At 49.9% G+C, this 16529-nt stretch overlaps 3 protein-coding genes across 3 annotated transcripts; 2 read left to right on the forward strand and 1 right to left on the reverse strand.

Annotated features, from left to right (window-relative positions):
* Positions 1-277: 277 nt before the first annotated feature.
* Positions 278-5238, reverse strand: cars2 (cysteinyl-tRNA synthetase 2, mitochondrial). The gene is made up of 15 exons (XM_005938726.3): positions 4884-5238; positions 4758-4808; positions 4552-4669; positions 4404-4475; positions 4137-4242; positions 3971-4051; positions 3746-3875; positions 2828-2961; positions 2612-2679; positions 2439-2505; positions 2190-2328; positions 1855-1978; positions 1187-1282; positions 850-1065; positions 278-774 (listed from the first exon to the last, which is right to left on the reverse strand). The coding sequence occupies exons 1-15, from the start codon at positions 5096-5098 to the stop codon at positions 688-690; spliced, it is 1704 nt and encodes a 567-aa protein (XP_005938788.1). The 5' UTR covers positions 5099-5238; the 3' UTR covers positions 278-687.
* Positions 5239-5266: 28 nt separating this feature from the next.
* atg3 (autophagy related 3) lies at positions 5267-11422 on the forward strand. The gene is made up of 12 exons (XM_005938725.3): positions 5267-5449; positions 5597-5638; positions 5725-5774; positions 7438-7508; positions 7704-7811; positions 8012-8064; positions 8324-8402; positions 8473-8507; positions 8582-8734; positions 8872-8999; positions 9490-9558; positions 9925-11422. The coding sequence occupies exons 1-12, from the start codon at positions 5378-5380 to the stop codon at positions 10004-10006; spliced, it is 942 nt and encodes a 313-aa protein (XP_005938787.1). The 5' UTR covers positions 5267-5377; the 3' UTR covers positions 10007-11422.
* A 112-nt stretch (positions 11423-11534) lies between these two features.
* On the forward strand, positions 11535-16218 carry slc19a2 (solute carrier family 19 member 2). Its single transcript, XM_005938731.3, has 6 exons — positions 11535-12712; positions 14156-14722; positions 14820-15066; positions 15177-15366; positions 15739-15880; positions 15970-16218. Exons 1-6 carry the CDS (start codon positions 12590-12592, stop codon positions 16171-16173), a joined length of 1473 nt encoding a protein of 490 aa, XP_005938793.3. The 5' UTR covers positions 11535-12589; the 3' UTR covers positions 16174-16218.
* Positions 16219-16529: the final 311 nt, after the last annotated feature.

Raw genomic sequence — 16529 nt, forward strand, 5'->3', positions numbered from 1 at the left:
TTCTCGGATGAGAGGTGAAACGTCTTCAAGCAACTCAAAGAAGTCCAGACGCTTTTCTCTCCAAGCTCCTTAGACCCACACTTGGGTATATTTATGGTGGGCTTTCTACGTGTGCTGCATTCAGTTTGTTCCACACATTTGTGTCAGCTCTGATTGGTAATGGTTAAACTACCCAGAAGCTTCGTGTGCTACTCATGAAGGAAGTTCTCGTTATTCTCAGACCTTGTACTCAGAGATGAATCCATAAAGAGACTGCGCAGTTTAAGGACCAATGCAGTACTTTCAGCAAAACTTTAATGTATCAATGCCAAATACAGTGGTGGAGAATGCTGCCAGACCTCTGCAGCTCCTGGTGCTGTAGGATGGTGAGCATCAGCCTTGGGGGGTGAATAAGGTGAGGTGGGTATCAAACCTTGATGATACTGCAGGTACAGCCAACTGTGAGCATTACAGCAGCTCAGATTTAGTCCAGTGCTGGATGACCACCGGGTTTAAAAATAAAGGAGGCCTGTAACATGACAGAGGTGGAGCCACAGTGACAGGCAGGTACAGCACGTGGCTCAGGAAACCAACTAAGAGTCCAGCACCCTGAGCTTCTGTTTTATGGCATCCTGCTGTTTTCTTGTTGTTCCAAGTCTTTCCGTCGAGTCCACAAAGCTCAAATCATTGTTAGAAAGGAAAAAACCTTCAGCTGGACGTCTCCTCGCCTTTGTCCTCCGGTCCTTGTCCTCTCGCGCTCATTTTGATCTCCCAGGTGGAGGTGGCTCCTCTATCCTGAAAACACAAGACAATCCCACCAGTGTAGCCCGAAACAGGAAATGCACTGAGCTAACCTTCTGTGCGTCGTACCTTTATCAGCACACCCAGGGGCGCCAGGTCATCTCTGAGGGCATCGCAGGCTTTAAGCAGAGGGAGTCTGTCAGGGTGCAGTCCAGCTCTGCTCGGGGATCCTGTGGACGAACCGTCCCGCCGAGCGAGCGCGAACTCTCGAACTTTGCTCCTGAACTGAGTCAGCTGTTCCACAACCGGCTGCAGACTGCCTCGGCTGCTCAGCACCTCAGCCTCCTTCAGAGGACAGAGACACACGGGAGACCTCTTCAATCAAGGATTATTATCATGATTCACTGACAGACGCCTCAGTGTCACGCTGCCCGCTGAAGGGACATCACAGTGAAAAAGTGCTGACCTTAGTGTGCAGGTCGATGCCAAACACATCCAAGACATCTCTGACGTAGGTGACCATTGCTCCGAACACGGCGGGGCTGCGGGCCGCCCCAGCAGGCTGAACAGAAACAGGCTCGTGTCTGAATGTGCAATACGCTTAGAACAAGTATCACTGCTGCTCACTGACCACACTGTTGTCATAGCTCCTGTTCCTGATCTCTAGTGCAGGGGTGGGCAACTCCAGGCCTCCAGGGCCGCTGTCCTGCAGGTTTTAGATCTCACCCTGGATCAACACAGCTGAATCACATGACCAGGTCATTACCAGGCCTCTGCAGAACTTAGACATGTTGAGGAGGATTTATCCATTTAAATCAGCTGTGCTGGATCAAGGACACATCTAAAACCTGCAGGAGCCCAGCCTTCAAGGCCCGGAGCTCCCCACCCCTGACCTAACCCGACGTCTGCTGGCAGAAGTTCAGACTTCACAACAGTGGGACTGTCCAGCTGTTGTGACAGAGGTGGAACTGAAGCTTGTCTAGTCTGACCACTCAAAGCTCTTCAGACCAACATGTAACCCAACATACGACAGCATGCTCCCAGAGCGCCAATACTGCCAGACCTGGTGGAGACCCAGCTGCTAACTGGGACTTTCCACCAACATCACTGACATCAAACCTGTCAGACAGTTACCGTAGAAACAGGCTGAAGCTGGCAGTTTCCGTGATAAACCAGATTCATCAGAGCACTTATGGCTCTCGGTGTATCAAAGTCATCTGCTAGAGTGGACATCACAGTGGATTTAGTCTCAGCCAGCCTGAAAAAGTACAAAAACACAGGAAGACAGTTTGTAGACGGAGCAGAACCTCTCAGGCATCAGCTGAATGTAGCGTCTCAGAATGCATGACTGCTGCCGGCACTAGCATCTGTCCTGTCCTCACTGCTTCAGCTAATTACAGCTGTGCGAGGAACAGGAGACAGAAATATGAGGAGGACACTCAGCCATGGGCGGAGGAGAAAGTGGGCACCTGCTCCAGAGCAAATCCTCCTGCACGTGTGAACACTGCAGCTGACCCTTCATGTAGGCCTGAGCATCGTGGCAGAAGGTGGAGATGGTGTCCAGAGTGCTGCGAGCCTCCAGCACGCTGCTGTCGCTGTAGTCGATAGCTGTGGAGACATTACAGGAAGTGCAGTTTAACATGGCAGCTATGCGACTCGAACTCCAATAACGAATGCATTCATGTATCAGACTGGGAAGACCTAATCGTGCGCCTCACCTGATCTGTATTTGCTCAAAAGACAAAACATCCGGAATTCATTGGCAGAATAAGACCGCAGAAAATCCTGACGAGGACGAAGACGTGATCATTTTCACCCACTCCACACAGCATAGCGCATTCAGGTATTAATGCAACAACACAAATAAGACACGGAGTCAGCAGGACTGTACCTTGATGCTGATGTAGTTCTTTAAAGATTTAGACATTTTCTCTGGACTGCCCTTCAGGTGTAAGTGCCCTAAAAACAGCAACAACACGCTGAACAGAGCACGACACACAGCTGCTCCCGAACTCAGCTCTGCAACACGAATGACCTCCAAACACTTTCAGACAGCGTCTGCTTTCCAGAGAGCGTGCACGAGGCACGAGCCACGTCTGGCTTTTACCTGAGTGCAGGAAGTAGTTTGCCCATTGTCCACACTGGTGATACGCCTCACTCTGAGCGATCTCATTCTCGTGGTGAGGAAAAGCCAGGTCAATCCCTCCAGAGTGGATATCCAACTGTCCCCCAAACATGGAGCTGAAAGCACACGAACAGGAAACTCATCAGCGCTCAAACTCAGGCTAATTAAATCCTGCATTCAACTGTTCGACTGAAGAAACAAACATCACTGCTGGACTAACATGAAGTCAGTGTTGCTAACACTGGGGTCTATTTCTTCACAGTATAACCTTTCATTTCACTTTTGCAGGTTTGCCTTTTAAAGCAGGCGCAGACTCATCTCAGCTGTTAGTACATCCCCTGAGGACAGCAGATATCCTTACAGTTTTAAGGATTTAAATTTGCTGTGGGTCCTTTATCCTGTCATTGTAAGACAAGTGCTAAAACCTTATTCTGTCCTTTACACTGTAGGCAGGTGAGCGCACAAGTTCAATCTGACTTGTTCCATCCGAGACAGCTGGCCGAGGGAAAGCCAAACCTTCCAGCTAAAGTCTGAACGTGTTGTTCATCTGTTCAGTACTTGCAGACGGGACTGCTGCAGTTCTTTGGTTTGGACCAGGCCTCTCTTTACTGCAGCTGCTCGTCTGCTGGCCGGTACGAAACAGAAGGAGCACACGTCCCCGCTGTTGGCCGCTCTACACTGGCTTCCAGTTTAAAATTGTAATCAACCCACAACAAGAAAACGTGTCTACAAACTGAGGAAATGCAGAAACCACAGGTTGTGCAGTCGCCCACTTCACGATGCCACGGAGGAAACAAATCACCGCAGTAAAAGTCGCCTCATTTACTGAGGTCTGTCTGTAACTGGGCAAAGATAAGAATTCCCAAGCGTTAATGGGATTCATGACCAAACAGAACAAACCTAGCAATGGTAGAACATTCAATATGCCAGCCCGGTCTTCCTCTGCCCCACGGGGACTCCCAGTATGGTTCTCGAGGTTTCGACGGTTTCCACAGAGCAAAGTCCCTCGGGTCCCGTTTGTTTGAGGAGCCTGCAGAGCCGTAGAGTTTGCGGTCAGTAAACTCGAGCGTCTCACTAACATCGACATGGAAACAGAAATAATAAGAAACTCACACCAACACTCACCGGGCTCTCCCTGAGGATCCACAGCTCCCACAAACCTGCCGTACCTGCCACCAATGGACTGAATGTCAAAATACACATCGCCTGCAACCAAAGCAGTGCACAAGTGACACCTCCAGCATTTCAGACGACCACAAACGCCAAACAAAACAAGCTCCTCGATATTTACCTTCTTTCGTGGCATAAGCGTGTCCATTTCTGATGATCTTCTCAATAAAGGCAACGATATGATGCACATTCTCTGTGACCCTTAAATACACTGCAGGAGGAACCACCTCAACACAACAACATGAAGACGTGTTTATACATGAACAGGATGGTTTTACAAACGCTGAAACTCAGAGTGGAGGTAAAATTGTGCAGTGCTTCATGAAAGCTATCCTTTTATCCTGCATGCTGTAACGCAGGCTGATCTGCTGCAGGTCTAAGCTCACACCTTCAGCGACAGCATGTCCCTCTTGAACTCGTCCTCGTACACTGCGCTGACGGCGGCTGGGGAAACGTTTTCCTGTTGGACCACATGAAACACATGACGTCAGCAGGTGAGAACAGAGCAGCAGCCAGCAGGTGCAGGACGGCCTCACCTCCCAGCTTCTTCTGATGATCTTGTCATCGATGTCAGTGATGACCATGGCATGGATCACGGTGATCCCAAACAGTCTGCTGAGGATCCTCTGCAGGATGTCAAACCTCACGTATGAGCTGTGACGGAACAAACCCACAGAGCTCACACACACACACACACCGTTTACCTGCACGCCATAGCCACACCTACTGTTGCCATAGTTACCTTGCATGACCCAGGTGAGCGTGATCGTACACGGTGGGTCCACAGCTGTACCTGAGATGTAACACATAAGTGGGTTATTAGGCCGCCGTGTGCCGGCATGAGCAGCACAGTGGTCAGAGTCCGTACCAGGTCGCGACCCCCTCTCTTGTCAGGATCAGGGGCTCCTTCTGTTTGCTCAGGCTGTTAAAAGTCTTCAAGCCCGTATCAAAGCCGCTAGGCCTCACCCACTCCCTCCCGGACACAGTGCAGCTGGGTCCGTGGGACGTGGATCGGACCGTGACCGCCGCTGAAAGTCCGGGGACCGGTGCCCTCCACAGCAGCGAGCTCACCTGTTTCCACATAGCGCGAGCCGCCGTGGTTTGAAGGCGCAGTCTGCGGTGTGACCGCACCGGAGCTCACGCACAGCTCACCGCAGCGGTTCCGACGCTGAAACAAACGATCTAAACGCGGTTGTTTCGCTCTTCACGCACGTTTAAGCCACTCCTACACTTCTCGCGAGAGTTGTATAGCGGAAGTTTATAGGCGAATCATGTGACTCGGTGTAGCTGGCAGTGTGAACAGCTATGCCAAAATAGTCGGAGCTCTGACAGGAAGGTTCAGATCCCAGAGGATTCTCCGATATGCAGAACGTGATCAACACGGTGAAGGGCACGGCCCTCGGGGTGGCCGAGTTATTCACCCCGGTGTTAAAGGTAAGCGCGGCAGCTAGCTGCTGGTAGCTGCAGCCGCTCGGACGTCGGGGCTTCGTTTGTGCTCTCGGTGTGAAATGTTTGACACGCAGCTGCTTCACCGGAAGTGAAGCGGAGCACTAACAGCTTTCACTTTGTTGTTAATGACAGGAGTCGAGATTCAAAGAGACGGGAGTGCTCACGCCGGAGGAGGTGAGACCGACACAGCCCCGCATACACTGTTCCTCCCGCGGCTCTGCTCAGGGCCTCACCTGTCCGCTCCTCTGTCTGTCTTTCAGTTTGTAGCAGCTGGAGATCACCTGGTTCATCACTGCCCCACATGGAAATGGTGAGAGGCTTAATTCATGTCAAACACGACGAGTCCGTGTCATTAAAAAAGAAACGCACGAAAGACGAAACTAGACGCTTGGTCCCGTGTTTCTGGAAGCGCGTGTCTCCTGTGCTCCGACGGTCAAAGCTCAGTTTCTCCACTCATTCAGACGCCACATTTATACACGTCGTTCCTGTGACAAACGTTTGACCTGCGAATGGAAAATGTAAAAAACCTGCACTTTTTTTTACTGTAATAACACCACAAATGAGCCGTTTATACAAAGAGCTTGAAAAGGGGCCGCTTTCCCATCATCTGTGCTCATGCTTACATGCTTCACATCATCATCACCACAAAGGGTTCAAGGAAATATACTGGGCGCCATAACTAACTCCAAGTAACTGCTGCAAACCAGCACTGTAGGGGGACAGAATGACCAAACCACCAGCGTACGTTAAAAAAGGAAAGATCATACAAAGAACACGTATGTGCGATATCCTTACATGTGCCGGCTCGATTGTTAGAGCTCCTGGAAACTGTGGTACACGGTCCCATGCAATCCATCGAGCAGTTGTTAAAGAGCTCAGAGTCGGCAGTCTTTATCAATCTGTCCAAACAAGTTTTCGATGCACAGAGTGGAGCTGAAACTGTGAGACTGCACCACGCAGTGCAACGTCACCCCCACCCTCCACTAAGACGATGGAACCCAGGTGCTGCTGTGATGGGGGGCGCTGTCATAACCTTGTTTACAGCTGTGCAGCTTGGCTGCAGTCCTCGTCTTCAGTAGTAATGACAGAGCTTTCTGCCCCTTTGCTTTAGTCACAACGTGTTGATCATCTGTGGACTTGCTCTGCTGATGAAACGTTGCTCCGCCTCTCTGACTCAGTCTTTATTAGCCACCAGCTGGCAGGTTCGAACCCAGAGCTTCTTGATGGGAGGCAGCAGTGTTACCGCTGCACCAGTGTCGCCAACATTGTCCGTCCTGCTGCAGTGTGGTGACGATTAATGTTGCCTGTGCTGACAGCTTTCACAGGAACCTTTGTGTGGAAAATGAGGATGCGGCCTCAGAGCTTGCATGAGTGTTGAATGTGTCCGAGCGATTTCACAGCAGAAGCTGGTGTGATGCAACACGGAGAAACCCAGCTTGTGTCATTATGGCACATCATCACACACTGAAACCTGCTGCCACAGAACAGAGGTCCTTTTTTATGTTTTGCATGTCGAATGCAGGACAAATGTAAAAGCTGGATGTAGTTACTGTGACCTCCCCTGTTGGAGGCTTGATTTGAAGCCATGAAGTTGATATCGGTTAACGGTCAGTGATAATGGCTTGTGATTGACAGCTTGTTAGTTAATGTGAGTTCATGCCACAGATAATCTTCCATTGTGAAATGCAGCCTCAGCACGAGCTAGACCCAAACTGAGGACACGAAGCCGTTTCACTCAAGAGCCAAAGCCACAGCTGTCCACATCTGTCCACAGCTGTCCACATCTAGTGCTCTTTAGACTGAAGGACCTCGTTAGACTTCATGTTTCCAAACCAGAAGCTCAGTCCATGTTCTCCACTGTCAGAAAGATGAGAACAACTGTAATAAACTGTGGTTTGTGACCAGGGTGGAGGTCTCAGGACCTGAGCCGGGCTAAAACGGCAGCAAATGATCTGTTTTTTCTCTCCCGTCAGGGCCACTGGAGAAGAAGCAAAGGTGAAGCCATATCTGCCACAGGACAAACAGTTTCTCCTGACACGCAATGGTGAGAGGCAGACTTCAGGAATTTCAGTCAGCAAGGCTGACTCACTGCTTCAGTGTTTAGTGACACAAGACTGAACCTCAGGTGCCTTAAAGTTCAGGACAGGACTGAAGCTTTAAAGATGATATTGTGAACAAATAATTTTGTGTGTTTCAAAGTGTCATTGCTGTGTGTGTCTGTGTGTGTGTGCATGCGCAGTGCCCTGTTACAAGCGCTGTAAGCAGATGGAGTATTCAGATGAGCTGGAGGCCATCATCGAGGAGGACGATGGAGACGGGGGCTGGGTGGACACCTACCACAACACAGGTGTGATGCTGGTGGTACCCGCGCACAGCTAACTGTCCGTCGTGGTTCACTGTCACATACCGGAGTGGGCTACATGCTTCACATACGATCACACTGATCAATCTCATTCTGATGACGTGGCCGTGATATCAGATGTGTGCCGAGTATTTCCTGATGACTGTGCAGGTGTCAGTAACGATCCCCTGAATGTGTCTGTGCAGGTGTGTTAGGAGTCACAGATGCTGTGCAGGAAATCTCACTGGACAACAACAAGGTTTGATTTCTAATTAATATGAATGTAAAATCCTCCACCGCTCTAATAGTTCCATCCCTCGGCTGGAGGACCGAGGGCGTGCGTGACGGAGGGATGTTTCCTCCCAGATTACTGCTCAGATGTGAATGAAACGGTTCGTTTGCTCAGTTTCGCTCCTTGCGATTGGTGGACCATCATAAAAGCCTCGATGCCATCGATCGCATCCCCGGTGTCTGATTGTGCGGTTACATATCTGTGCTCTTAATCTGAACTCGTCTAGGATAAGAACATGAATGCCCCGTCTGCAGCATGCTGTGATGATGAGGATGATGAAGACGGAGAAGCGGCAGATATGGAAGGTATTGATCGTGTCTTTCTGTGGTTTGGATGTGCTCCCAGATCGGCCCTCACACTCTGCTGTCTTTTCAGAATATGAAGAAAGCGGGCTGTTGGAAACAGACGAGGTACGCTCGCAGCGCTGTCTGACCTCGGCCATCATCCGCCCGACTCCGGCCTGACTCTTGTTTTCTGTCTCTAGGCAACCCTGGACACCAGCAAAATAGCAGAAACCAAAACCAAAGCAGAACCTGGCAGCGAAGACGCCATTCTTCAGACGAGAACATATGACCTGTACATCACATACGATAAATACTACCAGACCCCTCGACTCTGGCTCTTTGGATATGATGAAGTATGAACTTTATTCTTCGCGGTATAGAGATGATGAGCAGTCGATAGACTCCGAGCGTGAACAGCTGCAGTCTGCTGCTTCTTGTTGAGAAGGAGCGCAACCAAAACTGAGACCAGCTTTGTTGCTTTGTCTCCCAGGACAGGCAGCCGCTCACTGTAGAGCAGATGTACGAGGACATCAGCCAGGACCACGTGAAGAAGACGGTCACCATCGAGAACCACCCCCACCTTCCTCCACCTGCCATGTGCTCGGTTCACCCCTGCAGGTGAGAGTTTCGTTTGTCGCATTGAAAGATGCAGACCCACCACACAGCTGCACCTGTGATGGTGTCGAGGCTTATTGTGCTGAATGAATGAATCGGGAAAAGATGGATGACACTGTGGTGGGTTCGGTGATGCTGATTTGCACTGTGACTTCTTCACTGCGCTCTAAGAAGCCAAACGTTGTCACACACTAACTTCCTGTTTTCACTAGAAGCTGCTGCTCCAGCCCAGAACCTCTTTCACACGTTCAACTCACTTCTGTGTTCAGTTCAACTCGATTTCTATACCAACCACAGATGTTATTGTAAGGCAGAGCCCCTGCAACAGTACTGAGTGATCACATGACCATTAATAGCGAGTCAGCTGGTATCGAGTCGCATTCTTCTGCGTCTCCGCTGAGATAAAGGAGCCGTGGTCGTGTTTAAGGATGTCTGTGTCGCAAACATTTTGACAAGAACCTTTAACCTTTGAACTCGTGACCTTTGCTTTCAGGCATGCTGAAGTGATGAAAAAGATCATTGAGACTGTGGCAGAAGGAGGAGGAGAGCTGGGAGTGCATATGTATCCTTTGATGATGTCACGCGTCACCACAGCGACGCAATGAAAGGAAAGTGTCAGAGCTGTTGGAGGTGTGGGCGCTGCAGCAGCACAGAGCCTGTCGCTCTGCTGGCTCCTAACAGCATCTCTCCAGACCAGCCAAGAAGCTGCCTGAGGAGGTGCCAGGCTTACCAGGATAAGCAGCAGAGATGGATGTTTTCACCTCTGTACACCAGCAGTTCATTGACGTATCAGCACTTCGATGTTTTATAGGAGCCGGCTGCAGCCAGGCAGGAAGAGCAGCACTCGGCGGCTGGCCTGCAGCGAGTGTTCGTGGTCAGGCAGGTGGTCACTCTACCCCACCTCTGTTTCCTTAACTGATGCTTTCAGGTATCTTCTGATTTTCCTCAAGTTTGTGCAGGCCGTCATTCCCACGATAGAATACGACTACACGAGACATTTTACCATGTAGGTGCCTCTGCTGCAACGCCACGTGCACACGGGAAATACCAGAGATGGTCTCCGCTCTCAATACAACTGGTCTGCTGAATGTTTGTGCTACTCTAAGATGCTTTGTGTGGAAGTGTCAAGGATATGAAACGCTGTCTCTTAAAAGAACGGGCTGACGTATTAGGACACGTGCTTGTTTTCTGCTGAACCCAGAGAAACCCGATCAGTTTGATCTGTGTGTATGCAGCACAGAGTAGGATGCTGTCATGTCACAGCTACCCTGCTCTGCTGCATAAATTCAGATACGTTGTGTGTAGTTCTGTGATAAGCTGGCTAAACACATCAGAGGTGAGAATCTGTGTCGGACTAGTCGTCTAACCCTCGGTAACCAAGGTCCTCATCACCCAAGAGCTGGACTGCACCTGCAATGTCTCTCAGTGGGACAGTGAAGCTTATTGATGGTTAGTGTGATTAGGAGTGTTTAAACAGAAGCTCAGCAATGTCCTGCTGCAGGGAAGGATTGATGTGTGCTGCTTTAGTTCCCAGTCTGACAGTCATTCATGTGTTGGTGTAAGATCAGGTTTGCTCCGCCCCGACCTTAGAGAAACTAAACAAATCCTCCTCTTCATCATGGAGGCGATCCTGCAGTTAGGAACTTAAAACTGTCACATTCAAGCTTGAAATCACTGCTGCTTGGTGCCAGTTTGTGGTAGACGATTCCATCAGTCCAGCACTCACTCTGCTCTCTGGCTCCACCAGCCTGTGGAAACGACTCTGTGTTTAGCAGCTTCGGCTGCATCCACTCGTGCTCATGTCTGCCCACATCTGTCTCAGCTCAGTGGGTGCTGAGACACAGGAAAACTGAAGCAGGAGCCCAACAACTTCTGGATGGCTACAAATAATAAAGCAGCCTTGTCTCGACGGCGGCGTCGAGGGAAGCTCGTGGAGCACGGATGTTTCCCGTCAGCTGTCCTCGCTTCCATCCCAACGCTCTCTGCGGGAATCGAGGCTGAACCTCAGTTTGTTGTGAATGTGCTGATCCCGTTTCTGTGTCTGGCTTCAGTTGTGAGCAGGTTTCTAATTGATGCTTCAGAGGATTTGTTGTCAGATGTAACTCTGTGTCTAATGTATTACTGACCTTTGAAGAGGTTTGCTGTGACCTCTGCAGAGCAGCCTCACTGATGCAGTTTAACTACACGTCCATGTTTCCTGTAACCTGTCATGTTTGGCTCATTACAGTGGCAGCACTCATCCATACAAAGCATCTGCTTCAGTAATCCACAGCTTGCTTCCTCGTGTGTTGGTTGATCAAATATTCTCTTTGTATCTGTGCCTGTTGGTCCAGTCTTCTAATTTAAGTTGCTTGGTGGTGAGGCTTCACCGTTTCAGAAAGATGTACATTTATCAATAAAGAGTTTCCCAAATATTGCAAGAAAAATGCTGTTTGTGGATGTATTTATTGGTGCTGGGCGGTGGTAAGTAAAACATCTCAAGCCTAAAAATGTTCCTTCATGACACACGTTATGCTGCAGGTGGCAAGGTTACAGGTGAAGGAAAAGCCAGCACAAAGTGTCCTGGTCGTAGTTCTGAGGCCTAACAGCTGATGGCGTTCCCTCCCTGCAGCTTGTACGTTTGCTCTCTGCATGACCTCAACGTGCTTAAGCCACTCCTTTGTTGCCATAGCAGCATCTGACTGATAACTGTCTCCAGCCTCCTGGCTGAGGGAGAAAGATTGGCATCTAAGATTTTCCATCACTGGTCCGTCTGCGGCTCACTGTGGTGAAGTCATAGTTAGAATATTACATGAGATCAATAAAACAAGGATTTTAAATAGAGAAATGTCAGACCTCTGGAAAGTCTAATCCTGCATGTGTACTCAGTACTGCCTCAGTGCAGCGTGGCATGGATGCTGCCAGCCTGGGGCACTGCTGAGGTGTTGTTTTGTTCCGTCTCATGTCGCTCATCATGGAAGTTTTTCTTCCACAAGCTTTCTATTAGTGTGCTTTGTACAGCGCTTTGGGGACACCAATGATGGTTTTCTGCAGAACTGTCATGTCAGCAGTCAGGATTGTGATTCCTACTGAACCAGACTGAGAGACCATTTAAAGGCTCAGCAACTCTTTGCAGGTGTTATGGATTAACTGGCTGATTAAAGAATGACCCTTTAAGCCTACAATATTGAACCTTTTCACCATATTCTAATTTTCTGAACTCTTGAATTTGGGCTTTTCATAATCTTTAAGCCACAATCATCAAAATGATAACAAATAAAGGCTTGAAATATCTCACTTTGCATGTAACGAGTCTCATATCATATATAAGTTTGGCCTTTTAAGTTGGATTACTGAAATAAATGAAAGTTTGCGCGATATTCTGATTTTCTGAGTTTCACCTGCATCTTTAGCGTTCGTCACACAACTGTGTGAAAAGCCTGTTTCAGGCCGGCAGGGGGCAGTAGCTGTCCATATAAACGCGGCGTTGCGATTCACACTCCAGTCCAGAAGGTGGCGGTAATGTACCTGAAGTTGTTTGGCACCGCCATAAAAAGATAGAAGAAGAAGAAAGGAGTAGAAGAAGGACCGGCGTAGGTCATGCTGCTTCAGACATGTCGGTGTTTTTCCCCACTGTGCTGCTCTGTGTCTACGGCTTCTTCACCAGCCTGCGGCCATGCGAGCCCTTCATCACCGCCTACCTGATGGGACCAGACAAGAACCTGACGGAGACGCAGGTGAGCTAGCTCGCTGTTAGCAGCAGCGACTCTGAGGCGCGTCTTAGTTGTGTCGTCACGCTCTGTAGCATCAGCGTGCGTTTACACTCCGTTAATGTTCACGTGAAGTAAGTTGGAGCTAAGCTGTGGACAAGCGGTGCCGGGCACGCGCAGAGGACCCCCAAAACCTCCTCACTCAGCAACCCGCTTAATCAGGATTCCGTCATTTAGTGTCATTTGGCTGATAAACAGCAAAGATCAGCAAAGCAGAAACTAAAGTTTATGAAAGCAGCAGAGATACAGATGGCGCTCTGATAAAGGGCGTCCCGGACCAGCTCACCCCAGTCTGCGGGCGGGGGCTGCTGGCGTGGGGGTCAAGACATGTGATGTAGCATGCTTTTAATCAGCTGCTCAGCCTGTCTGTGTGTCTCTGTCTGAAGGATGGAGTCACGCAGCTGCTTCATCCCGCTGTTAGACACACTCTGACCCCATCATCAAATATCAGGATCACATCAAATGTCCTGGAGAGCAGAACAAAGACCACTGGCTCCTCCTGGATGGTGGAGCTGGGGTCAGCCCAGCAGGAGAGAGCCCGGGCTGGTTGTTGGCAGCAACTGGACCTTTAAATAATAAGAAACGACTTACTTTTAGCATTGTTTTGAAGGTTTTTTGAGACTGATTCTGAAAGTTTACCGTGTCCTGGTGTCAGATCAAAGTGAAAATACTTTGTTTTATTGCATGTACGTGTGGTTTATTGTCAAAGGAGCTCGCAAAGAAAAGCGTCTGGACTTTGCAAGCTCCTTTGACTACGATGACCTGGATGACTGAGAACCTTCAGACATACGTGTGGTTTATGTTTCCCATTTTGTTTTTCGTAAGAACTGTTGCATTTGCAGTATGACAGTTATTACAAAATGTGCTGTCGCAGGGATGTTGCATGGTGCCGCAGTGTACAGCGTCAGGCAGGAAAGACTGAAAATGGCGATCTCAGTGTTGGAGCAGTAATCCCAGAGACTCTCGCTGTAGACGGAGTAATCTCCCTGAAAAATGACCAGAATTTCTGGCTAATCCTTAAATAATTACTTGTACAATGCTGAGGCTCTCAGCAGGCCTTCAGAAAGCAAACCTTGAATCTGCTTGGATGTGTTGCGCTGTCCAAAGGCTGGGACGACCGTGTCGTACCCCGAGCCTGGCTTAGCTATTTAAGTAACGCCGATTAATGAGCAGACTTTTTGTTTTTGCAAGGTAAGTTTATCTCTCTGTAATTCCTCAACTAAAACGTTAACGTTAGGTTTAATGTTCACAAAACGGAGCCACACGTCCGTACGGTGCTGAGCTGGATAGCTGCACAGGAGATCAGCAAGATCACTGACAGGTTTCAAATGCACAGCATCCTTGTCATTTATTGATGCAAAGGAAAGTGAAAGGAGCTCTAATCCATGCGGTGACTGTTTCTGTCTGCAGGTTGTCAATGAAATCTTTCCAGTATGGACGTATTCCTATCTGTTCCTGCTGTTCCCCATCTTCCTGGCCACTGACTTCCTCTGTTATAAGCCGGTGTTGGTGCTCCAGGCCAGCAGCTTGGTGGTCACCTATGTCATGCTGTGGAGGGCACAGGGCATGCTGGCCATGCAGCTGCTGGAGTTTTTCTACGGTCTGTCCACTGCTTCAGAGGTGGCCTACTATTCCTACATCTACAGCGTGGTGGAGCCGGAGCACTACCAGAGAGTGACTGCTTACTGCCGCAGCGTGACTTTGTTCGGATCAGCGGCTGGATCTTTGACCGGTCAGTTGCTGGTATCCGTGGCCGAAGTTGACAAGGTCTACCTCGTCATCATTACACTGGCGTCAGCCTCTGTGGCCTTTCTGGTGCCCTGCTTTCTCCCCATGCCCAAGAGGAGCTTGTTCTTCCACAGGCGTGCAGGAGCAGAGGAGGCTAGGCCCCGCAGCAGCAGCAGAACCGCCACCAGGATGGAGAAGGCGGAGGATTCGGACAGCAGGGTGCCGCTGAACAGGCCGGATATCTCCAGGGTGAGTGAAGCTGCCGTATCTGGCCACGGCTGTGATGAGAGATTCTGAGTTTGTACGATTGTGTGAAGAGGTCACACGTCTGCATTTGTCTGTGCAGGCATCCAGGTCCTCTGAGGCAGGAAGTGGCAGCAGGGGGCTCGTGGCGGTCCTGCGGATGCTGTTTGATGACTTTGTGCAGTGCTACAGGTGTCGCACCCTGCTGGCCTGGTCGCTGTGGTGGGCTCTGGCCACCTGTGGCTACTTCCAGATCATCAACTATTCTCAGCCGCTGTGGGAGCACATTCTTCCATCCAAGGAAAACATCATCTACAACGGCTATGTAGAGACCCTGTCCACGCTCCTCGGTGAGGCTGCTCTGGTTGCTTCACAGCAGACTGTGTAAAGCTGTGACGTGAGCACACTCTCCCAGCGTGACTGACCTTTGACAGCAGCTCTGTGTTCCTCTCGTCCACAGGGGCTCTGGCGGCGCTGCTGGTGGGCTGCCTGCCTGTGACCTGGGCTCTGTGGGGGGAGTTGGCTCTGTGTGTGCTCTCCCTGCTCATGGCTGTGTGTGTGTTTGTCATGAACACGGAGCACATCTGGCTGTCATACAGCTTCTACATCCTCTTTAGAACCACGTACATGCTGCTCATCACTGTGGCCACGTGAGTACCCAATCACCAGCCACATATGATATCCTGTATCATGATATCCTGTATCGACGTCCAGTGCCGAGACAGCAGCACTTCCATGGCTCGTTTCAGGCAGAAGTGCAAACATTAGTGTTATTCCATGAAGCAGTTCTGGCACAGCTTACTGGAAATTTGAAAGCAGAAATTGAATCCATGTGAGGGATTAACAGGACATGGGAAGACTGTTGTTTGGAATAAGGAGCACATTGAGCTGAATGCGTGGGAGCACTGCTGACTGTAGAAGTGCATGTGTGCAAACACGAGGAGACTGTTCTCCATCTGACTTCCTGTTACTGCTCACACGCTGCGACTGCTTGTCTGTTCAAACTCATCTGTCTCCCTCAGGTATCAGGTTGTGGCCAGCCTGAACATGCAGCGGTATGCGCTGGTGTTTGGAGTGAACACCTTTGTGGCTCTGCTGCTGCAGTCTCTGCTCACGCTGGTGGTGGTGGACTCCTCTGTCCTGGGCCTTAAAGTCTTCACTCAGGTGAGGAAGTATAACAAATGTAGAACTTGTGTTGTGCTTATTTAGCTTCCACGATGTAGATGTGATAACTTCTTTGTTTCCTTCCTTAGTTCTTCATCTACGGTTCCTACTTTGCTGTCATTTCTGCGATCTTCCTCTTTGCTGGGCTTTATAAACTGGTCTCCAGGCGGCACTCTGAGCAGAAGGCTCTGCCCGGCAGCCGAGCGCAATCTGAGACGGACACTCCACCGATCGGTGGCACAGACTCCAGGACATGTGTCTGTGAAGGTTCTCAGTCATCCAGGTCATCGTAGTCAAAGGAGCTTGCAAAGAAAAGCGTCTGGACTTCTTTAAGTTGCTTGAAGACGTTTCACCTCTCATCCGAGAAGCTTCTTCAGTTCTAAGGTCAAATGGTGGAGAGTCCCAGATATAAACCTAGTGGGAGTTTCCCCCCACAGAGGGACAAAAGGACCCCTGATGATCCTCTAATCGCCTGAGCCAAGGTGTGAAACTGGGTGTGGGTCCCAATCAGCCAGAGTTTCGGGTGAGTTCATTGTGAAACCTGGCCCCACCTTATCATGTGATTCCTGAGGTCAGATGGCCCAGGATGTGAGTGGGCGTTAAGGCGTCTGGGGAGGGATCTCAAAACTGGATTATAGATGGCAGAGAG

The sequence above is a fragment of the Haplochromis burtoni genome, unplaced genomic scaffold, assembly GCF_018398535.1.
Source record: "Haplochromis burtoni strain Fernald_Lab_line unplaced genomic scaffold, NCSU_Asbu1 Contig_205, whole genome shotgun sequence".
Classification (NCBI taxonomy): Eukaryota; Metazoa; Chordata; class Actinopteri; order Cichliformes; family Cichlidae; genus Haplochromis; species Haplochromis burtoni.

Coding starts and splice junctions, on each gene's coding strand:
- slc19a2 (XM_005938731.3), top strand. CDS start 12,590: ATGTCGGTGTTTTTCCCCACTGTGCTGCTCTGTGTCTACGGCTTCTTC. Junction 14,723..14,819: donor ACAGGCCGGATATCTCCAGG/GTGAGTGAAGCT, acceptor TTGTCTGTGCAG/GCATCCAGGTCCTCTGAGGC. Junction 15,367..15,738: donor CTGCTCATCACTGTGGCCAC/GTGAGTACCCAA, acceptor TGTCTCCCTCAG/GTATCAGGTTGTGGCCAGCC.
- atg3 (XM_005938725.3), top strand. CDS start 5,378: ATGCAGAACGTGATCAACACGGTGAAGGGCACGGCCCTCGGGGTGGCC. Junction 5,450..5,596: donor TATTCACCCCGGTGTTAAAG/GTAAGCGCGGCA, acceptor TGTTAATGACAG/GAGTCGAGATTCAAAGAGAC. Junction 8,403..8,472: donor AGAAGCGGCAGATATGGAAG/GTATTGATCGTG, acceptor CTGTCTTTTCAG/AATATGAAGAAAGCGGGCTG.
- cars2 (XM_005938726.3), bottom strand. CDS start 5,098: ATGTGGAAACAGGTGAGCTCGCTGCTGTGGAGGGCACCGGTCCCCGGA. Junction 3,876..3,970: donor GGATCCTCAGGGAGAGCCCG/GTGAGTGTTGGT, acceptor ACGGCTCTGCAG/GCTCCTCAAACAAACGGGAC. Junction 1,283..1,854: donor AGCTTCAGCCTGTTTCTACG/GTAACTGTCTGA, acceptor GTTTCTGTTCAG/CCTGCTGGGGCGGCCCGCAG.